This window comes from Osmerus mordax, chromosome 24 (assembly GCF_038355195.1).
Source record: "Osmerus mordax isolate fOsmMor3 chromosome 24, fOsmMor3.pri, whole genome shotgun sequence".
Classification (NCBI taxonomy): domain Eukaryota; kingdom Metazoa; phylum Chordata; class Actinopteri; order Osmeriformes; family Osmeridae; genus Osmerus; species Osmerus mordax.
In genome coordinates, this window is record NC_090073.1 from 10,856,054 (window position 1) to 10,876,352 (window position 20,299).

A 20,299-nucleotide genomic window follows, 5' to 3' on the forward strand; every position below is an offset into this window, starting at 1 on the left:
AGAACTGTATGACTGAAACATTTGCTCGCAGGCTTGCTTCTCCAGGGCTCCAAAAAGGGCGCTTTAAAGGAGGCAACAATATTGTTTTTCTTGTAAGGTGTATGTTTTATCTTCAGACAGAATACTTGATGCCACGCTGTAGCCACCATTTTCTTTACTTCTTCAGATGCTTCTCATGGCTTTTCATGAGTTATTAAACTTCTGCTGTCAGCCCCATGGCACACACAGGGACACTGTCTCCTCTCCTCTCCTGTGCTCTTCCCCTGCTCCTGATGAACAGCTGCATTCTGTCTCCTCTCCTGTGCTCTTCCCCCGCTCCTCTCCTGATGAACAGCTGCATTCTGTCTCCTCTCCTGTGCTCTTCCCCCGCTCCTCTCCTGATGATGATGGTGGGTGGGGGTGTGGACAGGAGTTCTCTCTTCCCTCTGTGAGATATTGAACACAAACTTGTCAGTAATTAAAGTGCTGTGTGGAGGCAGGGAGGAGGAGGCCTTGGCTGGCTCTGGAGCTGCTCTCCTGTGGAGAGACTTCATCCAGAGCTGGAGCCTGGAGTCTCAGTTCATGTTGTCTTGTCTGAGTTCTCCTCTTCCTGGGGGAGTCTGAAAAGCCCCTGATCGACTCTGTGATTCTGTGAATCCAAGGCCGTTCTGCTCATCCGAAAGTGGAATTTAATCTAAGATGAGACTTCAAAGGGACCATTCCCTCCGGAGCTCCATCCCAGTGGAAAGGATTCAGAACAGGAGGCTTCCTGAGAGAAACACATCTCACTGCTGCCATCATCTCCTGAGAGAAACACATCTCACTGCTGCCATCATCTCCTGAGAGAAACACATCTCACTGCTGCCATCATCTCCTGAGAGAAACACATCTCACTGCTGCCATCATCTCCTAAGAGAAACACATCTCACTGCTGCCATCATCTCCTGAGAGAAACACATCTCACTGCTGCCATCATCTCCTGAGAGAAACACATCTCACTGCTGCCATCATCTCCTGAGAGAAACACATCTCACTGCTGCCATCATCTCCTGAGAGAAACACATCTCACTGCTGCCATCATCTCCTGAGAGAAACACATCTCACTGCTGCCATCGTCTCCTGAGAGAAACACATCTCACTGCTGCCATCATCTCCTGAGAGAAACACATCTCACTGCTGCCATCGTCTCCTGAGAGAAACACATCTCACTGCTGCCATCGTCTCCTGAGAGAAACACATCTCACTGCTGCCATCGTCTCCTGAGAGAAACACATCTCACTGCTGCCATCATCTCCTGAGAGAAACACATCTCACTGCTGCCATCATCTCCTGAGAGAAACACATCTCACTGCTGCCATCGTCTCCTGAGAGAAACACATCTCACTGCTGCCATCATCTCCTGAGAGAAACACATCTCACTGCTGCCATCGTCTCCTGAGAGAAACACATCTCACTGCTGCCATCATCTCCTGAGAGAAACACATCTCACTGCTGCCATCATCTCCTGAGAGAAACACATCTCACTGCTGCCATCATCTCCTGAGAGAAACACATCTCACTGCTGCCATCGTCTCCTGAGAGAAACACATCTCACTGCTGCCATCATCTCCTGAGAGAAACACATCTCACTGCTGCCATCATCTCCTGAGAGAAACACATCTCACTGCTGCCATCATCTCCTGAGAGAAACACATCTCACTGCTGCCATCGTCTCCTAAGCCAGAGGCACTCCCAGGTGTGACAGGTGACTGAGGCAACATCTTAGTTGGTAGAAACTACATTAGTGAAGGGATGAAAGAGTCTTCTTGTTTTGAGTGCAGGCCAGTGTGTGTTACGTGTTATGTGTTCATGAAGTCCTGTTCAAGATGCTCTGTGTGGGGGTGGAATTGTGATGGTTTGTTTGATTCAATTCTCCGTGTTCACATCGGTACCCAGGGTTTTCCTCACCTCTCTAACACGTCTCACAGGTCCCAGAAAAGTGGACATCAAAACAGGGCTGAGCAATTTTTTTTTTTTTGAAAGATCTGCCTTCTGCACAGCAAAGGCAGGAGGGAGGATGGTGTTGGGTTGCCATGTCTTGAATATCTGTGTCTGAGAAAGAAGAATACATTTTTCAAAAGTTTGAAGCACAGGCAAAGTTCAAGCATACATATCTTTTCATCAATAAGAGGACTTTTCAAATATTGTGCCGTTTTGCTGATTCAATACAATTCTGTCGTATTATTAAGCATGCATCAGTGGTTTGATAGAAAATCTTTGAAGTACAAGTTTACTGCCTTTCACCATGCTGCTGTCGAGCACGTTGGAGATCTGAGATCTCTGAAATGGGCTATTTCTGCTGCCTGTTCAAGCTGTGTGGGGTACGGATCGATTTTTGGCATCTTCCTCAGAATAGGAGAGTTCATGCCTCAGTCAAAAGTCAGGGTTTCCTGAACATTTACATTTAGTCATTTTTTAGCAGACGCTCTTATCCAGAGCGTGACTGTGCTGAGTCTGCCGGGCACGTACGTGGATCGGCAGTCTGGATCTCTCACCGTGTCTGTCAGAACAGCTTGGTGACATCTCTTTGACAACTGAAGATGCAGAGTTATGAAGGGGCAACACATGTTTGACTAACATATTTTCTTCTTCTGTCTCACTGCAATTTCTTTGAATGTTGACAGGCTATATTTAGTGTCATTTGTGTTCCTGCTTTCATGTTCAAAAGATCCCCTTTTCTTTTAAAACTCCTAAAATGTTTCCCCACTACAAAGGTTACACTCAATCAGACATGTTTACTGCCTCTATATTTAGTCAACCGTTTATCACTTTGGTATGTCTGATTTGACGTCCCCGTTTGTTCCCTGTTCAATGTCATGATTTACCTTTTAGTTATTCAGAATCCCCCTTGACATTTCAATGTGTTTAAAAAAGAAGAAGCCTTTCAGAAGCCTACTAACCTAAGTATTAGATTCTAATTTAAACATGGCTAGATTGACAGTGTATAGTGTGAAAGCCTCATGATGCTATTTTCTCTTGGCCAAAGCAGACAGCTGCCCAGCTGGATCATGTTTGCTGGTGGAGGAGACGTGGCCTCCATCATTACAGCCCAAAGCCACAGTGAAGGATGGCATCTGCTCATCAAGGATGGGAATGTCACCCCCTGTCACCCCTCACCCCCCCCCCCCCTCCCTACCCCCTCCATTGTTACTCAGTCCTGTGTATGTTGACCTGCACACAGGGCTGATAGATCGGCATGCCGTGGACTCATGAGAATACAGCGACAGAGTTTAAATAGGTGTCCCGTTGGATGTTTTACCTGAATATTCTGTTACAGAGTGAAAGTTTAAATAGACGTCACGTGTTCCGCGTGTCGCCACGGAGACAGCTGTGTTCCTGATGCCTGGAAAGCCCGTCACTAAAATACTCTGTGCTGTTGGCAAGCGCCAGTCACAGAGGCTCATCACTGAGGGTTACTAAATATGGCCGGGCCTGATTACAGCCAGAAGAGCTGTCTGAGCCGCCTGGCCCCTGGACCCCTGGACCGCTAGCAGACATTCTGGACATGAGAGAATACACCCATGCCATGTAGGTGGGGTGTGTCCCCACAGTGTTACCCTGTCCTGATGTAGGTGGGGTGTGTCCCCACAGTGTTACCCTGTCCTGATGTAGGTGGGGTGTGTCCCCACAGTGTTACCCTGTCCTGATGTAGGTGGGGTGTGTCCCCACAGTGTTACACTGTCCTGATGTAGGTGGGGTGTGTCCCCACAGTGTTACACTGTCCTGATGTAGGTGGGGTGTGTGTTGTTCGACCTTTCTCTGATCTTTCTCTGGAAGTGATGAAGCTGGCTGCTGTGCTGTCAGTCATCTACCTGGGCCAGCCTTGGTGTTCTGCACATGATGAATACTCTGCTGCACACACATCCCTCACACACACACACACATACACATCACACACACACATCACACACACACATCCCTCACACACACATCACACACACATCTCTCATACGCAACCCCACTCATTTCTTTCTGCCTCTCTGTCACACTCTCTCACACACATGTAGTTCTCTCTCACATACCAGCACCCACACTTCTCTCAGTCGGTATTTACACATTTTGCTTCATATAGAAACTTGTTATACAAAAATGCTGAACTCCTACAGCTCCTCTGTACAGAAGGAAGCATCATACTGGACTTATGTGATCGGTGACTGGGTCAGGATGGGGACTAATTCATCAGAACCCAAATAACAATGATATTCACTAATGGGTGGAAGATTGCAGGACCAGTCAGGTCTTGTCTGCTCCATAATTGTAGCTGTCAGATGTGTTTCTCTCCCTCATGTATAATTACCTGGATTCCTTCAGGGGAGTTTATTTGGAATGTCATTTTGGAAGTTCTTGAAAGGTTGACATCACCGTTCACCAGAGAGTTACGAGGGACTTGGGTATTTAACCTTTTGATCAGTTTAACTATTTTCTGTACTATTTACAGAAAAGATTAATCGTGACAATTGGAATAATGTCTGGTGTAGCACATGAAGATTTATACAGGATAGTTTGTCTTGCTGTGTCAGACTCCCTCGGCAGATCCCCTGGTCTGGGTACAGCTCAGTACGGACACAGCAGACTGTCCCATCAGATCATCAGTTCAGAAGGGTTTTTCTTATGACAATTACATTTTCAGTTGCTACTCGAAAGATAATTTGCAGACACAGTCCATTGCCTAACAAGTGTTTATCTCTGAAGCTGGCTGGGTTAGGGTTAGCCTCCTCCAGCATTACTGGAGGTGTTTATTCAGGCGATTCAATTTGTATTCATTGTGCATTTTCTATGAATGCTTTTATTTTTTATCTGCGACCAAAATGTAAAAATCCATTATTATTATTATTATTATCCATTTATTATTTCATTGTTATTTTGCTGCATGTCCAGAATATCAGCCTGAATGTTTCAGTAACAGTCCATGACTAGGTGACGGAGTTGCACCAGTTGCATTCTCACCCATAACAAGCCTATAAGCTGGAACGTGTATATAACATAGCACAACTGTATTTTAGAGTCTAAGAAGAGCGTGTGTGTGTGCGTGTGAGCTCCTGGTCCAGTCCTGTCCTAACCTTTATTGTGGCACCCATCTTCCCATCATCTCAGCTCAGATTTTGATTGCAGGAACAGATTTATGAGAGTTTGCCTGCTGGAAATGTTAAATCATAATTGCATACCTGGATTCCCAGCTACCCCCTGGGCACAGCTGTCGAGTTCCACACACACACACACACACATACATACACAGGTATCCTGAAGACACACACACAGACCTGTGCCTGCTGTCCCATTAGCACTATTACACGGCTTGATGCGTGTAGTGCTAGCTTGCTCCGTGTGTAGACAGTGTAACAACATGCTAGCTGTGGTAAAAAACACAACGTGCTTTGAATCCAAAACTGCTCTCTCTCCTCAGTCAAGGAAAGAGAGCAAAGAGCAATTACAGACGAGGGAAGATTTGGTAAAAAACCATTTGAGCCCATTTGGCGTGTTAAACAGTACAGCTTAAGTTATCCTCATTAACGTGTTGCTAGGACACCTGGGAGTGTCAGAGGACCTGAGGAGGGCCAAGTGGAGCGATCTACCCAAAACTGAAATGGTTTTGACCTCCTTAATCCCAAACATATGTAAATAATCCTCTTAGCTCTTCCCTGTACAGGGTCTCTCCCTCTCTGCCTGCTCTGCTAACCCCTCGCTAACACACAGCAAAGACAAGCCAGCGGACATATTGTGTAGTACTATATGTCATGACTGTACTGTACCGTATTATCTGTCTGGCAGCAAGGGGTTAGGGTTAAGGGTTAGGGTTAAAGGGGATGTGCCTGTTGTGAGCTGAGCTAGCACAGTGGGTTTATGGCTCTGTGGATGAATACAGAGACAGGAAGTATAAGAGACAGGAAGTATAGGAGACAAGAAGTATAGGAGACAGGAAGTGTAGGAGACAGGAAGTATAGGAGACAGGAAGTATAGGAGACCAAGGGTGTAGGTGACAGGAAGTATAGGAAACAGGAAGTATAGGAGACGGGAAGTATAGGTGACAGGAAGTGATGGAATGAGATGATGCATGTACAGGGTAGTAGAAGCGAGCTGTGGACACCATGTGCCGTCGCCCATCAGGAGTAAACCCTTCCGGTTCCATCCACCTGCTGCTCTCGTCACCGGGACACCAGCTGGGTTTCCTGGTTCAGGTTTCCCCCAGGGCCCTAAAGCTGTCAGAGAGGTGCCCCTCTGGTAACCTATACATCCTCTGGAGCCAGGTCTGGGGTAGAGCTGGGGGTAGGGGGCTGGGCTGAGGGTAGGGTTCGGGGGTAGGTTTTGGTTGTAGGAGGCAGGGCTGGCGTAGGGGTGGGGGCAGGGCTGGGGGCTGGGTTGGGGGTAAGAGTGTACAAGTTTCGAAACGTTGGACAAATATTTTCGAAAACAAGTTTGAAAAAAAAAGATTAAAAAAAAAAAAGTTTCGAAACTATTATTTTCCAAAAAAAGGTTTGAAAGGTTAAAAAAATATTTTGGGAAAAATGGTTTTCAAAGGTTGAAAAAAAGGGAAGTGAGAGTAGAGGTTATCGAACTTGAATTCTCTACAGATTGACACTTAGATTGGGGATTGTCATGTGAACTGCACTCTGATGGAAGAAGCATTAAGTATCATGGTATATTGAAATGGCATGGAGTATCAACCATGCTCTCTGCCACAAAGACAACCGTCTTAATCTCTCACTAAGTGTAGGAAGTCTCAGCTATGAATCTCCTTTAGAGACCACGTTGTTAAACTTTAAAGAAAACAAACAAAATGTTAAGCTTCACCGATCCTTACGGCAGTGGTTTAGAAAGCGACTGCCTGGATGAGAGTTTCAGAGAGGCAGTTGGGTTGTTGCCTTCACCTCACAGGACTTCTGCTGCTAAATGGAAGCAGCTTGAATTATTTAGTCAGTCAGTCATGTCTGCATGACTGTTAGGTCAGACTATGAGTGGGAAGTGCTTCCTGGGTGCTGAGGTAGTTCACTATCTCTTCCTAATGCAGGAGTGTACCTATGGTAAAATGCAAACGGTCGTTTTACTATTTCAAAGGGTTCATTGTTGAAGTTTCTCAAATGAATTATTCATCTTTTGTTTAGAGAGTTTAAAAGGGGGCATCAACTTTTTAAAATCATTCTGACGTTGACTTCTATCCTGCCTCTGAGTTTCATTGCAGTGAATGTGGCATGTTCAAATTATTTGAACTGTGCTTATTTAGACTGATTTCATTTATTTCAATAGCATTTTTATACAGAATTCCTCTATGTTTAGTTATAGCCTACTGGTTTTTATGATTCATAGATGAGCATAGTCTGGTCTTGACATTGTTTTTCATTAGAACTAAAGAGGGAAAGTAAATTATTAAGCAATAGTTAGCTTTTCCTTCTCTAAGCCCATTTATTTTCCACTTAGCTTGCTATCTGTTAACAAAGATACTCTCTCTCTCTCTTTCTAGTTCAGCATATATGACTGTCTTGTCACTGTATGGTTTCTCTGGTGTTTAAACGAAAGGTCAACCATTTTTATGAGGGGACAGTAAGGTCTGTTATCTACTATTCTCGACCATGTTAGATTGGAGAAACAGGTCAGTTACCGTTAGCTTTAGTAATACTCCTTGCGCCTCGCATGCTCCAGGATAGGAAAACAGACGTCTGAACAGCGTGCTTCTTCTAGAAACGCTCCCCTATATGCAAATATCCGCCAGCTAGAAAAATCGATGTCCCGATTTGACCTTTAAACTTCAGAGGAAAGTAATACGAGTGGCCTTTTCATACATTAGCGCCGCTGACCCATTTTCTCGCTATACCATATGCAAATCTTTGCCGTGTGTTCGAGCCAGGATGGTAATCGCACAGCTGCGGTCGCGGTAAACGCCTCCTTATCGGCGCTACACGACTCCATCCCTCTGACGGACCCTCGCTACCAGCCCATCTGGTGGCCGGGCCAAAACCCATTACAGGGCTGTTGATATCTGGCTACAGGAGGCATATCAGTTATGGCAGGAGGTGGCAATTTATGGACCCTGGGACCAGCATGAATCCTGTCATTTGTCTTGTCACCAAGCTGCTGTGCGCTGGCTGTGGTGGCCAAGGCCAGGGGAATCAGTGGCGTTTTACAGATAAGCTATAGTTTAAGTTTAGGCTACCCAATTGTGGAATAAAGCGGACTATTTTGTCAGCCTAATACAGTCAGAAAGCTCAAGATTGTCTGATTGGCTAGGTGGCATTTAACTGTATAACCCGAGACAACTATCATCTCGGCAGACATTGTCCCTCAGTATGCCTGCGCCTCGTCCATTAATTATATATAGCGGGACAAGTTATCCTTTCTCTGCGTGAGAAATAGGCCTACAAGATGTTGCATGAGAGCATGATAAATGGTTGAAAGTCTCATGGCAAATGCGTGAGCCCTGTGCCCAACCCTTGTTGGGTTGACAGTTGACACTCAGTCATCTCTTATTGTTAGGCTATTGTTTGAACGTTTGCCGTAGCTTTAATTAAATATGACTGTGATGGGAGACAGAGTGGCAGTTTTAGTTGTCCTTCAGCTGGCTAGACTACAGTCGCACAGCTTGCCTTGCAAGAAATTAACATATAATCACACTCGGCTGGCATCGGAGGGAAGTTGCAGCGAAAGCAATTAAACGCGAGAGAGCGAATACATTTGAATGCGCTTAAGGAATTCAGGACTGACGCAGCTGTTGTCTTCCGAGAACATTCGCCCCGCTTCCAGGGAGGAATGTGGGCCGCCTACTCCTTCCAGCATTGAAGTCAAACACTGATAAGGAGTTGGGTTCTAAAAGCTGGTGAAATAATAGACAGCATTAAGGATTTGTGTTTGAAGTCGCATTTCTCTTTTTACTTCTGAGGCTATCGGGTATTGTGTCATTGTTCTGAACACGTTTTTAAATGACAAGATGTTGCTCTTTGTCTGCGCTGGCAGACTGTGAGGAAGACAGCGATACTGACGGATCCAAAGGAGAACGGGCCTGCTATTCCAGGGGACAATTCGTAATGCCTTGTGATTAAAGTTGCATGAAGCAATCAAATACTAATGTAATATAACGAAATATGCAGCTCAGTCTCAGCGGTGCCCTCGAGACCTAAGGTGCAGTCTGACTACCGGAATTAAGACGGCTTTGGTCAGCTAAGCTATGGTTCCTAGGCCAGCGATTCCCAACCTGTGGGCCGCGGCGCACTAGTGGTCCGCTAGGGTAATACAAGTGGGCCGCCAAACCAATTAAAACTAAAGTATGAATGAATAAATATCTTAATATCTATATATAGGCCTACTGTTGGACAATTATTATAAAAATTCGTACACATTTTCAAATGAAATTTTGCTTTAATTCATCATGACTGAAACAGTGGCGGTTCTAGACCCAAATTTTTTTTGGGGGGGGGGGCAAGGTGGGGCCAGTGTTTAATCAGAGGGGCACATAAAAAAACATTTTTAAACATTAAATACTTTAATTTTACCTTACATCAAAATCACACAAATGGCTCTGGCTCTCCCTCTTCCAGCTCTCTCTATACCTTGATATGTTTCACTTTTTTATTTACTGGGGCAAAAAAGGCTGCAATGTCCCTTCCCCGTTTCATGATGACTACTAGAAGAAGAAAAACAACGTCAATTTTTATTTATTGATTATGATTTATTATTCAGTCAGCTCAGGGGGGGCCACAGGGGGGGGCAGGGACATTTTTACAGGGGCACCGGCCCCTGTAGGCCCCCCATGTAGAACCGACACTGGACCGAAACGCCAATAGTTATACGCTTGGCATGTTGACGAAAGACCAACTGACATTTCCGCCTTAACTTGCAAACGCCCACTTCAATCCACTATGCACGCATCACTTCCGCATATTGCGTAACCCAGTTCAATGTTAACTCACATAAATAATTGGTCTGTCTAATTTGTTCCCTATGGATAATGTAATGTAACATGCCTTTCTCAGTTTCTAACAAAAATCTGGAAACGGGAGAGATCTCTGTGAGGGCGACCTGTTATCAGTTGATGAAAAAAGCGAAAAACTGTGTAATCTGAGTGTAGGGTTAATAAAACAGAAATAGCTAAGGGTTAACAACCTGTTCTGGTTATTGAAGGTCAAGTTTCTAACTTCACCGGAAGTTCTAGACCTGGCCTGGCTGAGGTAGTTACGCCGGTTACCTCTCTTTAGAATGTGTGCTTACTGTGGCACTGATGGACACTTTGTCTTCTTTGATCGCTCAAAGAAATGTGCCGTGTTTGGCTCCTGGTGTTGTTAAACGTGTGATAAGCGCAAATTAAGTGAACAGATGTGTTGGGCGGCCGCAAAGATATTTTTGCTATGCAAGTGGGCCGCAAAGTGGAAAAGGTCGAGAATTGCTGTCCTATAGGCTATAGGGGCGGAGGTCTGGGACAGGAGCTATTATATCTCTAGATTAAATTTGCTTTGGTAATAGCTTTAGTCTCTACCTGTTCTTGGACATCCCTGAATGGGGCCAGCTCAATCTGAACTCAATTATGCTTCGCTAACCTGGCAGGCTGCCCGCCCAGGCAGCCGTCTCCAGGAGAGGTGAGAAGGCACGCGACACTGACAGCATTGTTTCCCGACCTAAATAGCTTTTCTTCTCCTTTGTCCAGTGCTAAACGTAATTAAATCTGTCATTTAGGATAATGGCGGGGTTCTAGTACCCTATGTACCTCAGGAAGAATAGGCACTTGAAGTGAACCCATTTGTATTGTGTATTAAGTGGACATTTCCAACATATATTTTATAAAACAGAGAATGGCTTTAACTTTAGGCTACATGTAGCAGGACTGCTAAAGCAATCAGAACAGAGCTGAACTTCCATTCCAAGGGTAAGTGAAGTAAGACCTGCTCTCCTTACACAATTAATCAAAAGAGCCGGTCCCCTCGCTACAGGGGACCTTCTCATAGGACAGGTCCTGGGGATCACTCTGAGATGGAGCAGCGCTAGCTGCTAGCTTCTACTGTTGTCAGGACTCTAGGAGCAGAGGGGAGATGTCAGGACTCTAGGAGCAGAGGGTAGATGTCAGGACTCTAGGAGCAGAGGGTAGATGTCAGGACTCTAGGAGCAGAGGGTAGATGTCAGGACTTTAGGAGCAGAGGGTAGATGTCAGGACTTTAGGAGCAGAGGGGAGATGTCAGGACTCTAGGAGCAGAGGGGAGATGTCAGGACTCTAGGAGCAGAGGGTAGATGTCAGGACTCTAGGAGCAGAGGGTAGATGTCAGGACTTTAGGAGCAGAGGGTAGATGTCAGGACTCTAGGAGCAGAGGGGAGATGTCAGGACTCTAGGAGCAGAGGGGAGGTTAGATTATAGGAAGGTTTCATGGGAGATGTACACCCTGTAGAAATCTGCAGAATAAGAGTTAAGGTTAGGGTTAGAGTTAAGGTTGGTGTCGTTTCCAGTTACAGCCTATTCAGGGAGTAAATAAGTACACAGGGTTTTGAATTGACGACAGTTTCCCTGTCCTTTACAGAACTGCAGTAACGCTGCTAGTATAATTAAGGATCTTGTGGAGACATAAACAGATACTTTTGACCCTAAAGAAATTGGAATTCAACAGAAGTCTGAAATTGAATTAAACTGTGAATGGTAGAGGGACCGTTCAGGTGATTATCCCCTCACTGCCCCTGGGCTGTACACACACACACACACACACACACACACACACACACACACACACACACACACCTGGACAACACAGCAACCCCCATCCCCTCATGATTTCTCAACACACCATTTCAACATCTGATGCCTGAGCAAGCCAACCACAGTCCTCAAGGATGCTGGCCAACAGACAGTATACCAGAGCATTGAACATCCTCACTTATTCAAGTAGATTTAATCATATGAATTATGTTTGTGTTAAAAACTCAAGATTCTGTGGCAGAGTGGGCAATGTAAGGAGTAGATACTATTCTGAACTAGCTGGACTCCTTGAGAGAATACACAAGTTTTGGTGTGAAGTACAGTTTTTGTGTGAAGAACAGTTTTGGTGCTGACAGTAAGAATATGTTGCAGAGGATACCTGTATTAAAGTATATTATTCATCACAGATGTTGGGAGTTGGAATTTGGGATGGAATCTAAACATTTTTTCGATCACTCAGCAAGCTCTGCAAAGCTCTGAGATGTTCTGAAATGTCTGCCTTCAAGCCGTTGACAGATGAGATGTTTTTCTGTAAAAGGAAACCCACGGCTAATTACAAAATGACAACCTATACCATGTACCCATTCTGTGGTCAACCTGCAGCTATTTGGCCCTCATGTCATCACTTTAGGTCATTTTTAGTGTGAGTTTTGCAATCCATCTCAGCTGGTGATTAGTGAGGCTGTGTTTGGTTGGGGTTTCTTCAGCAATGCTCAAATGTTCCATGGTCGTTCCAGAGTGTTGTGTAGCAGCCGTGGTGTTGCCTGCTCGTGGACGTCTCTCTGAGGTGAAGCCTGGGGCGTGAGGTTGGGCTGAGGGCCCCTGAGGTGAAGCCTGGGGCGTGAGGTTGGGCTGAGGCTCTCTGAGGTGAAGCCTGGGGCGTGAGGTTGGGCTGAGGGCCCCTGAGGTGAAGCCTGGGGCGTGAGGTTGGGCTGAGGGCCCCTGAGGTGAAGCCTGGGGCGTGAGGTTGGGCTGAGGCTCTCTGAGGTGAAGCCTGGGGCGTGAGGTTGGGCTGAGGCTCTCTGAGGTGAAGCCTGGGGCGTGAGGTTGGGCTCTGGGGGCACCTGAGGTGAAGCCTGGGGCGTGAGGTTGGGCTGAGGGCCCCTGAGGTGAAGCCTGGGGCGTGAGGTTGGGCTGAGGCTCTCTGAGGTGAAGCCTGGGGCGTGAGGTTGGGCTGAGGCTCTCTGAGGTGAAGCCTGGGGCGTGAGGTTGGGCTGAGGCTCTCTGAGGTGAAGCCTGGGGCGTGAGGTTGGGCTGAGGCTCTCTGAGGTGAAGCCTGGGGCGTGAGGTTGGGCTGAGGCTCTCTGAGGTGAAGCCTGGGGCGTGAGGTTGGGCTGAGGCTCTCTGAGGTGAAGCCTGGGGCGTGAGGTTGGGCTCTGGGGGCACCTGAGGTGAAGCCTGGGGCGTGAGGTTGGGCTGAGGGCCCCTGAGGTGAAGCCTGGGGCGTGAGGTTGGGCTGAGGCTCTCTGAGGTGAAGCCTGGGGCGTGAGGTTGGGCTGAGGGCCCCTGAACATGAAGATGTCTTCTCAGAATGTGTGACAGCAGGATGCTGCCGTCTGGCTCCTCTGGACGCCCGGCTGTGGCCGTGCTGACACTGACAGGGGATTTATCACCCAGCTAAATCCAATTAATGGGCTGCTAGGTAATATATTTTGGGATAAGGATATGATTATTGATTTAGATCGGGCTTCAGGGGAAATTTGTAGATGACTAATATCCCTCGACACTTTGCAGGCAAGTGGTGGGTTATAGCGCAACATGGACTTTTGGAGCATTGTTACTAAGTGTGTTTAATACAGATATCGATTTTTTGGCCTCTTGTTTATATAAAGAACTACATAGACCGTCTGTTTGGAGCCTTCTGATAGAGCTGGGGGTCTGTGTGTGTGTGTGAGGAGGTAGGGTGAGGGGGAGGTAGTGTGTGTGTGAGGGGGTAGGGTGAGGGGGAGGTAGTGTGTGTGTGAGGGGGTAGGGTGAGGGGGAGGTAGTGTGTGTGTGATGGGGTAGGGTGAGTGGGAGGTAGTGTGTGTGTGAGGGGGTAGGGTGAGGCGGAGGTAGTGTGTGTGTGAGGGGGTAGAGTGAGGGGGAGGTAGTGTGTGTGTGTGAGAGGGTAGGGTGAGAGGTCCAACAGAAAATAAACAGCGTTTGATATCGAGACAAGCCTCACCATTCTGGTTGTTCATTTCAAACACCAGTGTCTACTTGTGTGTGTTCTGGACCTGTTTGGGTAGCACAGTACAGAGAATGGTGACACCAGATATTTGGAATGTAAATGCTGAATAAGTTATTGAGTGCTCCTGCTGGCACAAATGCATATATAACAGTATTTACTGGCAGTGATTGCTGTCCTGTGTTGCCCGAATCAGTGGTTAGAGAGTTTCTCAGTGTCTGTGGGTCTATACTTGTATCATGGTTTGTACGTGTATCATGGTTTGCTTGTCAATTCCTGACTTCCTGTCCACCTTGTTTCCCTGCCGTGCAGAACAACTCAACATGGAGACCTCAGTCCTGCGAGGAGTGCAGTTGCTATGGAGATGTGGCCGTGTGCACACCGGCCCGCTGCCCAAACCCCCAATGTGACTTCAAACGGGTCAGACGCTTTCACACCATTTCATCCACAGTAACTGACTCATGTTGTAAATTCCTCTCCAACAGGTTTGGTGCTTCCAAAGTGTGATTTTCTAGTTTGTTTTAATAGTTTGTTTTAATAGTTTGTTTTAATAGTTTGCTTCCAAGCACTAAGTTCAGAACCAATTTCCAAACAAGAAGCCATTTAGGAAACGTACCTGAAAGAACGTCTGGTGTTGTTTTATAGTTCTTACTTTCATGCAGTCCCTACCACCTCCTATTTCAGAATTATTTAGCTCCAGACTACCTGCGATGGCATCTCATCAAATCTCCACCCTTAGCTTAGACAACAATCAATGTCTAATGAATTCCGCTCCGCTGACTAGCAATCGAACGCTAATTAAAATGAGACATCATGCTCACCAAAGCATGTGACTCAGTGTCTGGATGAAGCACCCGTAAACATGGCTGCTCATTCCCACTGGAACTTTCTAAGAATTAACATTGTTTTTATTTTTATTTTTTCTATTTTAGAGAGATAGCAAATTGAATATTTTATTTATAATTTTATACTTAAAGGGACAGTTCACACACTGTGTCATCTAGTTCCATTATATTTGATAGAAGCCAAACATTTACATCCAATATCTCCAGTGCTCAGCATCTCCCACCAAAACACTAGGTGGTTAAATAGCACTACAGGTAAGAGGAAAAATGTGTCTTTCTGATTTTGGGGTGAACTGTCCCTTTAACATGCAAGCGACATGCATCCTCTTTTAGAAGACAGGCCCTGTATGTCCTCTCACTGAATGATGCCCAACAAAACAAAAACGTTGCTTGGCACCCTACCAACACTACCTTAAACCAGCCCCTCCATCTACTGTAGAATCACCGCCCCTGTCCTGACTCTCTACACCACAGGTCAATGCCTCCCCGTGAGGACTAGTTTGTCAGTTCAGATGTTTCCACCACACAGCTGCTTCCACAGCCCATCCTGAGTCGTGCTGACAGAGAGGCTCATGCTGTATGTGCTGACAGGAGAGGCTCATGCTGTATTCTGTGTGTGTCTCAGGGAGAGAAGCTGCGCATCCCTCCCAGTCGCTGCTGTCCGGAGTGCCTGGCCCCGTCCCCCGGGGCGTGTCAGCATGAAGGAGACGTTTATGGGGTAAGTTAATGACACAGGACACGGTCGAGTACCACAGCAAAGAGTTTCAGCCTCCCTCCTCCCCCCTCTCATCTCCTCTACTGACGCACAATCGTTTGCTTGTTGGCGTCCTGTTTAGCACCCACTCAAAGAGAGAAAGAGGGAGTGAGAAAGGGAGAGAGAGAAAGAGAGTCAGCTTGGCAGACATCTTGTTTGCGGTGTCTTTACCAGCTTAACAAGATACTTTGGCTTGGTTTGGGATTCCATCGGTGTCTCTTCCCAACTCAAGTGGTTGCTGCAAGAGCACTCTGTCACACCAGGCTTTTTGGAGATTGCCCCGAGCTGGAGAAAGCGAAAGCTTTTTTTGGTGCAGTTATCTAGAGGGAAGGAGTGAGGAGCTGGGCAGGGAGGCTCTGGATGGAACCAGGGGGACTTCCGAGGTGGGGAGTGAGGGAGCCTCTGAAGCCTGACCGAGAGAAAGTGCTGAATTGATTCTTAACATTCCGTCGTTTATCTTGTTTCATTTCTCTCTCCCCTTCTCCATCACTATTATTATGTATTTTCTGATTTTTCTCTCTCTGTCTCTCTCTCTCTCTCTCTCTCTCTCTCTCTCTCTCTCTCTCTCTCTCTCTCCCTCTCCCTCTCCCTCTCCCTCTCCCTCTCTCTCTCTCTCAACCATACCATAATTTTCTCTATTACATTTGCTCAATCCCTCCCTTTTAATACCCCTAACCCCTCACCTCGCCCTTGTTTTCTCATCCTGCTGTTTCCTCTCCTCCTCAGGATGGCAGCCAGTGGAGCGTCTCCCTGTGCTCTGTGTGCGTGTGCTCCCTGGGGAGGGTGTCCTGCTCGCCGCCTCCCTGCCCTCCTCTCAGCTGCCTAGCTGGCCAGAGCCCCTTCACTCCTGCTGGAGAGTGCTGCCCCAAGTGTGCCCCGCATGGGGGTGAGTACCTAGCTAGCCTGGGGGTCTACCAGCCTGGGGGTCTACCAGCCTGGGGGTCATCTAGCCTGGGGGTCATCCAGCCTGGGGGTCTACCAGCCTGGGGGTCATCTAGCCTGGGGGTCATCCAGCCTGGGGGTCATCTAGCCTGGGGGTCATCTAGCCTGGGGGTCATCTAGCCTGGGGGTCATCCAGCCTGGGGGTCATCCAGCCTGGGGGTCATCTAGCCTGGGGGTCATCTAGCCTGGGGGTCATCTAGCCTGGGGGTCATCCAGCCTGGGGGTCATCTAGCCTGGGGGTCATCCAGCCTGGGGGTCATCTAGCCTGGGGGTCATCTAGCCTGGGGGTCATCCAGCCTGGGGGTCATCCAGCCTGGGGGTCATCCAGCCTGGGGGTCATCTAGCCTGGGGGTCATCTAGCCTGGGGGTCATCCAGCCTGGGGGTCATCTAGCCTGGGGGTCATCCAGCCTGGGGGTCATCTAGCCTGGGGGTCTATCAGGAAGACTCTGTTAAGCAGAGCAGCCTTGCCTGGAAGCTAGTGATCATGAAGGACAGGATTCATGATTTAACAGAATGAGTGATTTAAAATACTGTCTGGTCTCAGAAGGCCTTGATCAACTTGAAGGAGTCGGTTGCTTCAGAAAAGGAATGTCTCCAACTCCTTATAATTAATTGCTCAGTAAGAAAAGTCCACATCACAAAATCCCTTGCTTGGATACATTTAATTCAGAATCCCCTGACTTTCATCCACATTCTGAATCAACTCATTTATCAGGCGTGTTAATGAGCGCTGACTGCTAGCGCTGCTCTCTGCTATCTCGTCCTTACTCCCTCCTCAGCTCCCTGCCCCAGTCAGGCCTGAAGTTTCACCTCAAGTCTGTTTGAGCTGTTGCTTCTGAGGCATCAGGTGACACAAGCTCATGTTCATCTGGTAAACATGAGTTGGTCCTGCATGAGCAAGAAAAAGTTAACATTTCAACTGGCATCATCTTCTATCCTTGGGTCTCCTTTGTGTGTTGTAGCTCCCTGGTCTATAAAACCAAGTGTTGTAGCCAGGTTTCTCTGAGCCTCAGTAACAGATGCAGTGAGAGAACCTGGCAGCCTGCAGCCTGGGGACCACCCCGAGCATCGACATCACACAACACTGCTCACACCCTCACAACACTGCTCACACACTCACAACACTGCTTACACACTCACAACACTGCTCACACACTCACAACACTGCTCACACCCTCACAACACTGCTCACACCCTCACAACACTGCTCACACACTCACAACACTGCTTACACACTCACAACACTGCTCACACCCTCACAACACTGCTTACACACTCACAACACTGCTCACACACAACACTGCTCACACCCTCACAACACTGCTCACACCCTCACAACACTGCTCACACACAACACTGCTCACACCCTCACAACACTGCTCACACCCTCACAACACTGCTCACACACAACACTGCTCACACCCTCACAACACTGCTCACACACTCACAACACTGCTTACACACTCACAACACTGCTCACACACAACACTGCTCACACCCTCACAACACTGCTCACACCCTCACAACACTGCTCACACACTCACAACACTGCTTACACACTCACAACACTGCTCACACCCTCACAACACTGCTCACACACTCACAACACTGCTTACACACTCACAACACTGCTCACACACTCACAACACTGCTCACACACTCACAACACTGCTCACACACAACACTGCTTACACACTCACAACACTGCTTACACACTCACAACACTGCTCACACACTCACAACACTGCTCACACACTCACAACACTGCTTACACACTCACAACACTGCTTACACACTCACAACACTGCTTACACACTCAGCCTCTGCACTGTGTGTGTGTGTGTGTGAGCAGCGTCCTGCTCCTGGGAGGGGGGGGACTACAGGTCAGGAGAGGAGTGGACGGTGGGGCCCTGCTCCCGCTGTGTCTGCAGAGACGGACAGGCAGAATGCTCCACAGCAGAGTGTCAGCCTGTCGTCTGCTCTTCGGTGAGTCTCTCTCTCTCTCACACTCACACACTCACACATACAAACCCCCCTCCCCCTAATGTGTGGTGTGTGTGTTGACAGCAGGAGAACCTGGTGATCCAGCCAGGGAGCTGCTGTCCCCAATGTGAGGCCGACCCCTGCCTGTCTGCTGGGAAACAGTACCAGGTATGCAGGAACCAGGAACGCTCTAGAACCAGGTAGTCTGGAACCAGACAGTCTGGAATCAGTCTGGCCACTGGGAGGGTGGAAGCATGTACCCGTACTTAAGGCTAGCTACGTAGCTGACCTCTGTAGCTTTTGTGTTTTGTGTGTGGGTGTTTGCTTGTGTGTGTGTGTGTGTGTGTGTGGGAGAGAGGCAGGCAGCTAGGTGAGATTAGGAAGGGGTACCTCAGCTCAGCAGGGTTTCAACAAACGGACAGCAGGTTCTCGGTCTACACATCCACATCCACATGAGTCACACTGCCTTCCAGGTCCCTCTCTCTCCATTCCTTTCTCTTTCACTACTTTTGTGTTTTCTCTTGCCCACATCCTCTCACTCACTCACTCACTCCCTCTCTCTCCATCCCTCTCTCTCTCTCTCTCCCTTTCTCCCTCTCTCTCTCCCTTTCTCCCTCTCTCTCCCTCTCCCTCCATTTCTCTCCCTCTCTCCCTCTCTCTCCCTTTCTCCCTCTCTCCCTCTCTCTCCCTCTCTCTCCCTCTCCCTCTCTCCCTCTCTCTCTACCTCTCTCTCCCTCCCTTTCTCTCTACCTCTCTCTCTCCCTCTCTCTCCCTCTCTCTCTACCTCTCTTTCTCCCTCTCTCTCCCTCTCTCTCCCTCTCTCTCCCTCTCTCTCTACCTCTCTTTCTCCCTGTCTCTCCCTCTCTCTGTACGAGGAGGAGGTGTTCACACACTCCCTCACCCACTGCCTTCTCTTGATCATTGGAGCAGTTCATTCTGTCTAATGTGTGTGTTATCACACACACGTATGTGTGTACATACACACTCTGTACGATGTTTAATGGATGTTTCATTCCCATGGTAACTGCATGGGAAGTCAACGTGACATTTGTTATTTATAAAATATTATGAATTATTTCCCCTTCATTTTATGCGCATTAGCTAACCTGGTGACACAACGCTCACAAGATCCCAGTTTGCACACGGAACAGCTGAAGTTAGTTTGAAGCGAGTCAGGCTGTCTTCCCTGCGCGGCAAAGCGTAGATTCAGACTCCTGAATGTTTCGCTCGGGGGTTTTCTGTAACTGTCATGTGCTTTAAGAGGCTGTGTTAGCTCTGTGCAAAGGAGCAGAGCAGTGAAGGCTCGCAGCATCACCACAGCCTCTCAGGGATCCTCATCACACACTGTGTGAGCCCATAGTGCCTAACCATGCTGGTGTGCACAAAACAATATTTGATTGATTTGTGTTGGTGAAAGAGATATAGAAAGTTCGTAGAACAATCGTGTTTCTATTGTATAGTAAAAGACAATGTAGAATGAGCACACTATTTATGTTTCTGCCCTGTGTTTCCTGACCTGTGTTTCCTGACCGCGTTTCCTGACCTGTGTTTCCTGACCGCGTTTCCTGACCTGTGTTTCCTGACCGCGTTTCCTGACCTGTGTTTCCTGCCCTGTGTTTCCTGACCTGTGTTTCCTGACCGCGTTTCCTGACCTGTGTTTCCTGACCGCGTTTCCTGACCTGTGTTTCCTGACCGCGTTTCCTGACCTGTGTTTCCTGCCCTGTGTTTCCTGACCTGTGTTTCCTGACCCGTGTTTGTCTGCAGCACGGTGAACATTGGCAGAAGAACAGCTGTACTACGTGTGCATGTGAGCGCGGCCAGTCTCGCTGCCACACTCTCACCTGCCCTCCCGTCACTTGTGAGAAGGTCAGTAGATAAAAAACAAGCCTTAACACAGTCCCTTTGCTACAGCTCTTCCCCTGCC

General features: G+C 47.8%; 1 protein-coding gene across 1 annotated transcript in view; it reads left to right on the top strand.

Annotated features, from left to right (window-relative positions):
* fras1 (Fraser extracellular matrix complex subunit 1) overlaps positions 1-20,299 on the top strand; it is a 71,920-nt gene that overhangs the window by 18,529 nt on the left and 33,092 nt on the right. Inside the window, exons 3-8 of the mRNA XM_067228524.1 lie at positions 14,163-14,270; positions 15,321-15,413; positions 16,176-16,335; positions 18,245-18,378; positions 18,460-18,543; positions 20,140-20,241. Coding sequence (XP_067084625.1) covers positions 14,163-14,270; positions 15,321-15,413; positions 16,176-16,335; positions 18,245-18,378; positions 18,460-18,543; positions 20,140-20,241 — 681 coding nt within the window. The remainder of the gene's footprint in view (positions 1-14,162; positions 14,271-15,320; positions 15,414-16,175; positions 16,336-18,244; positions 18,379-18,459; positions 18,544-20,139; positions 20,242-20,299) is intronic.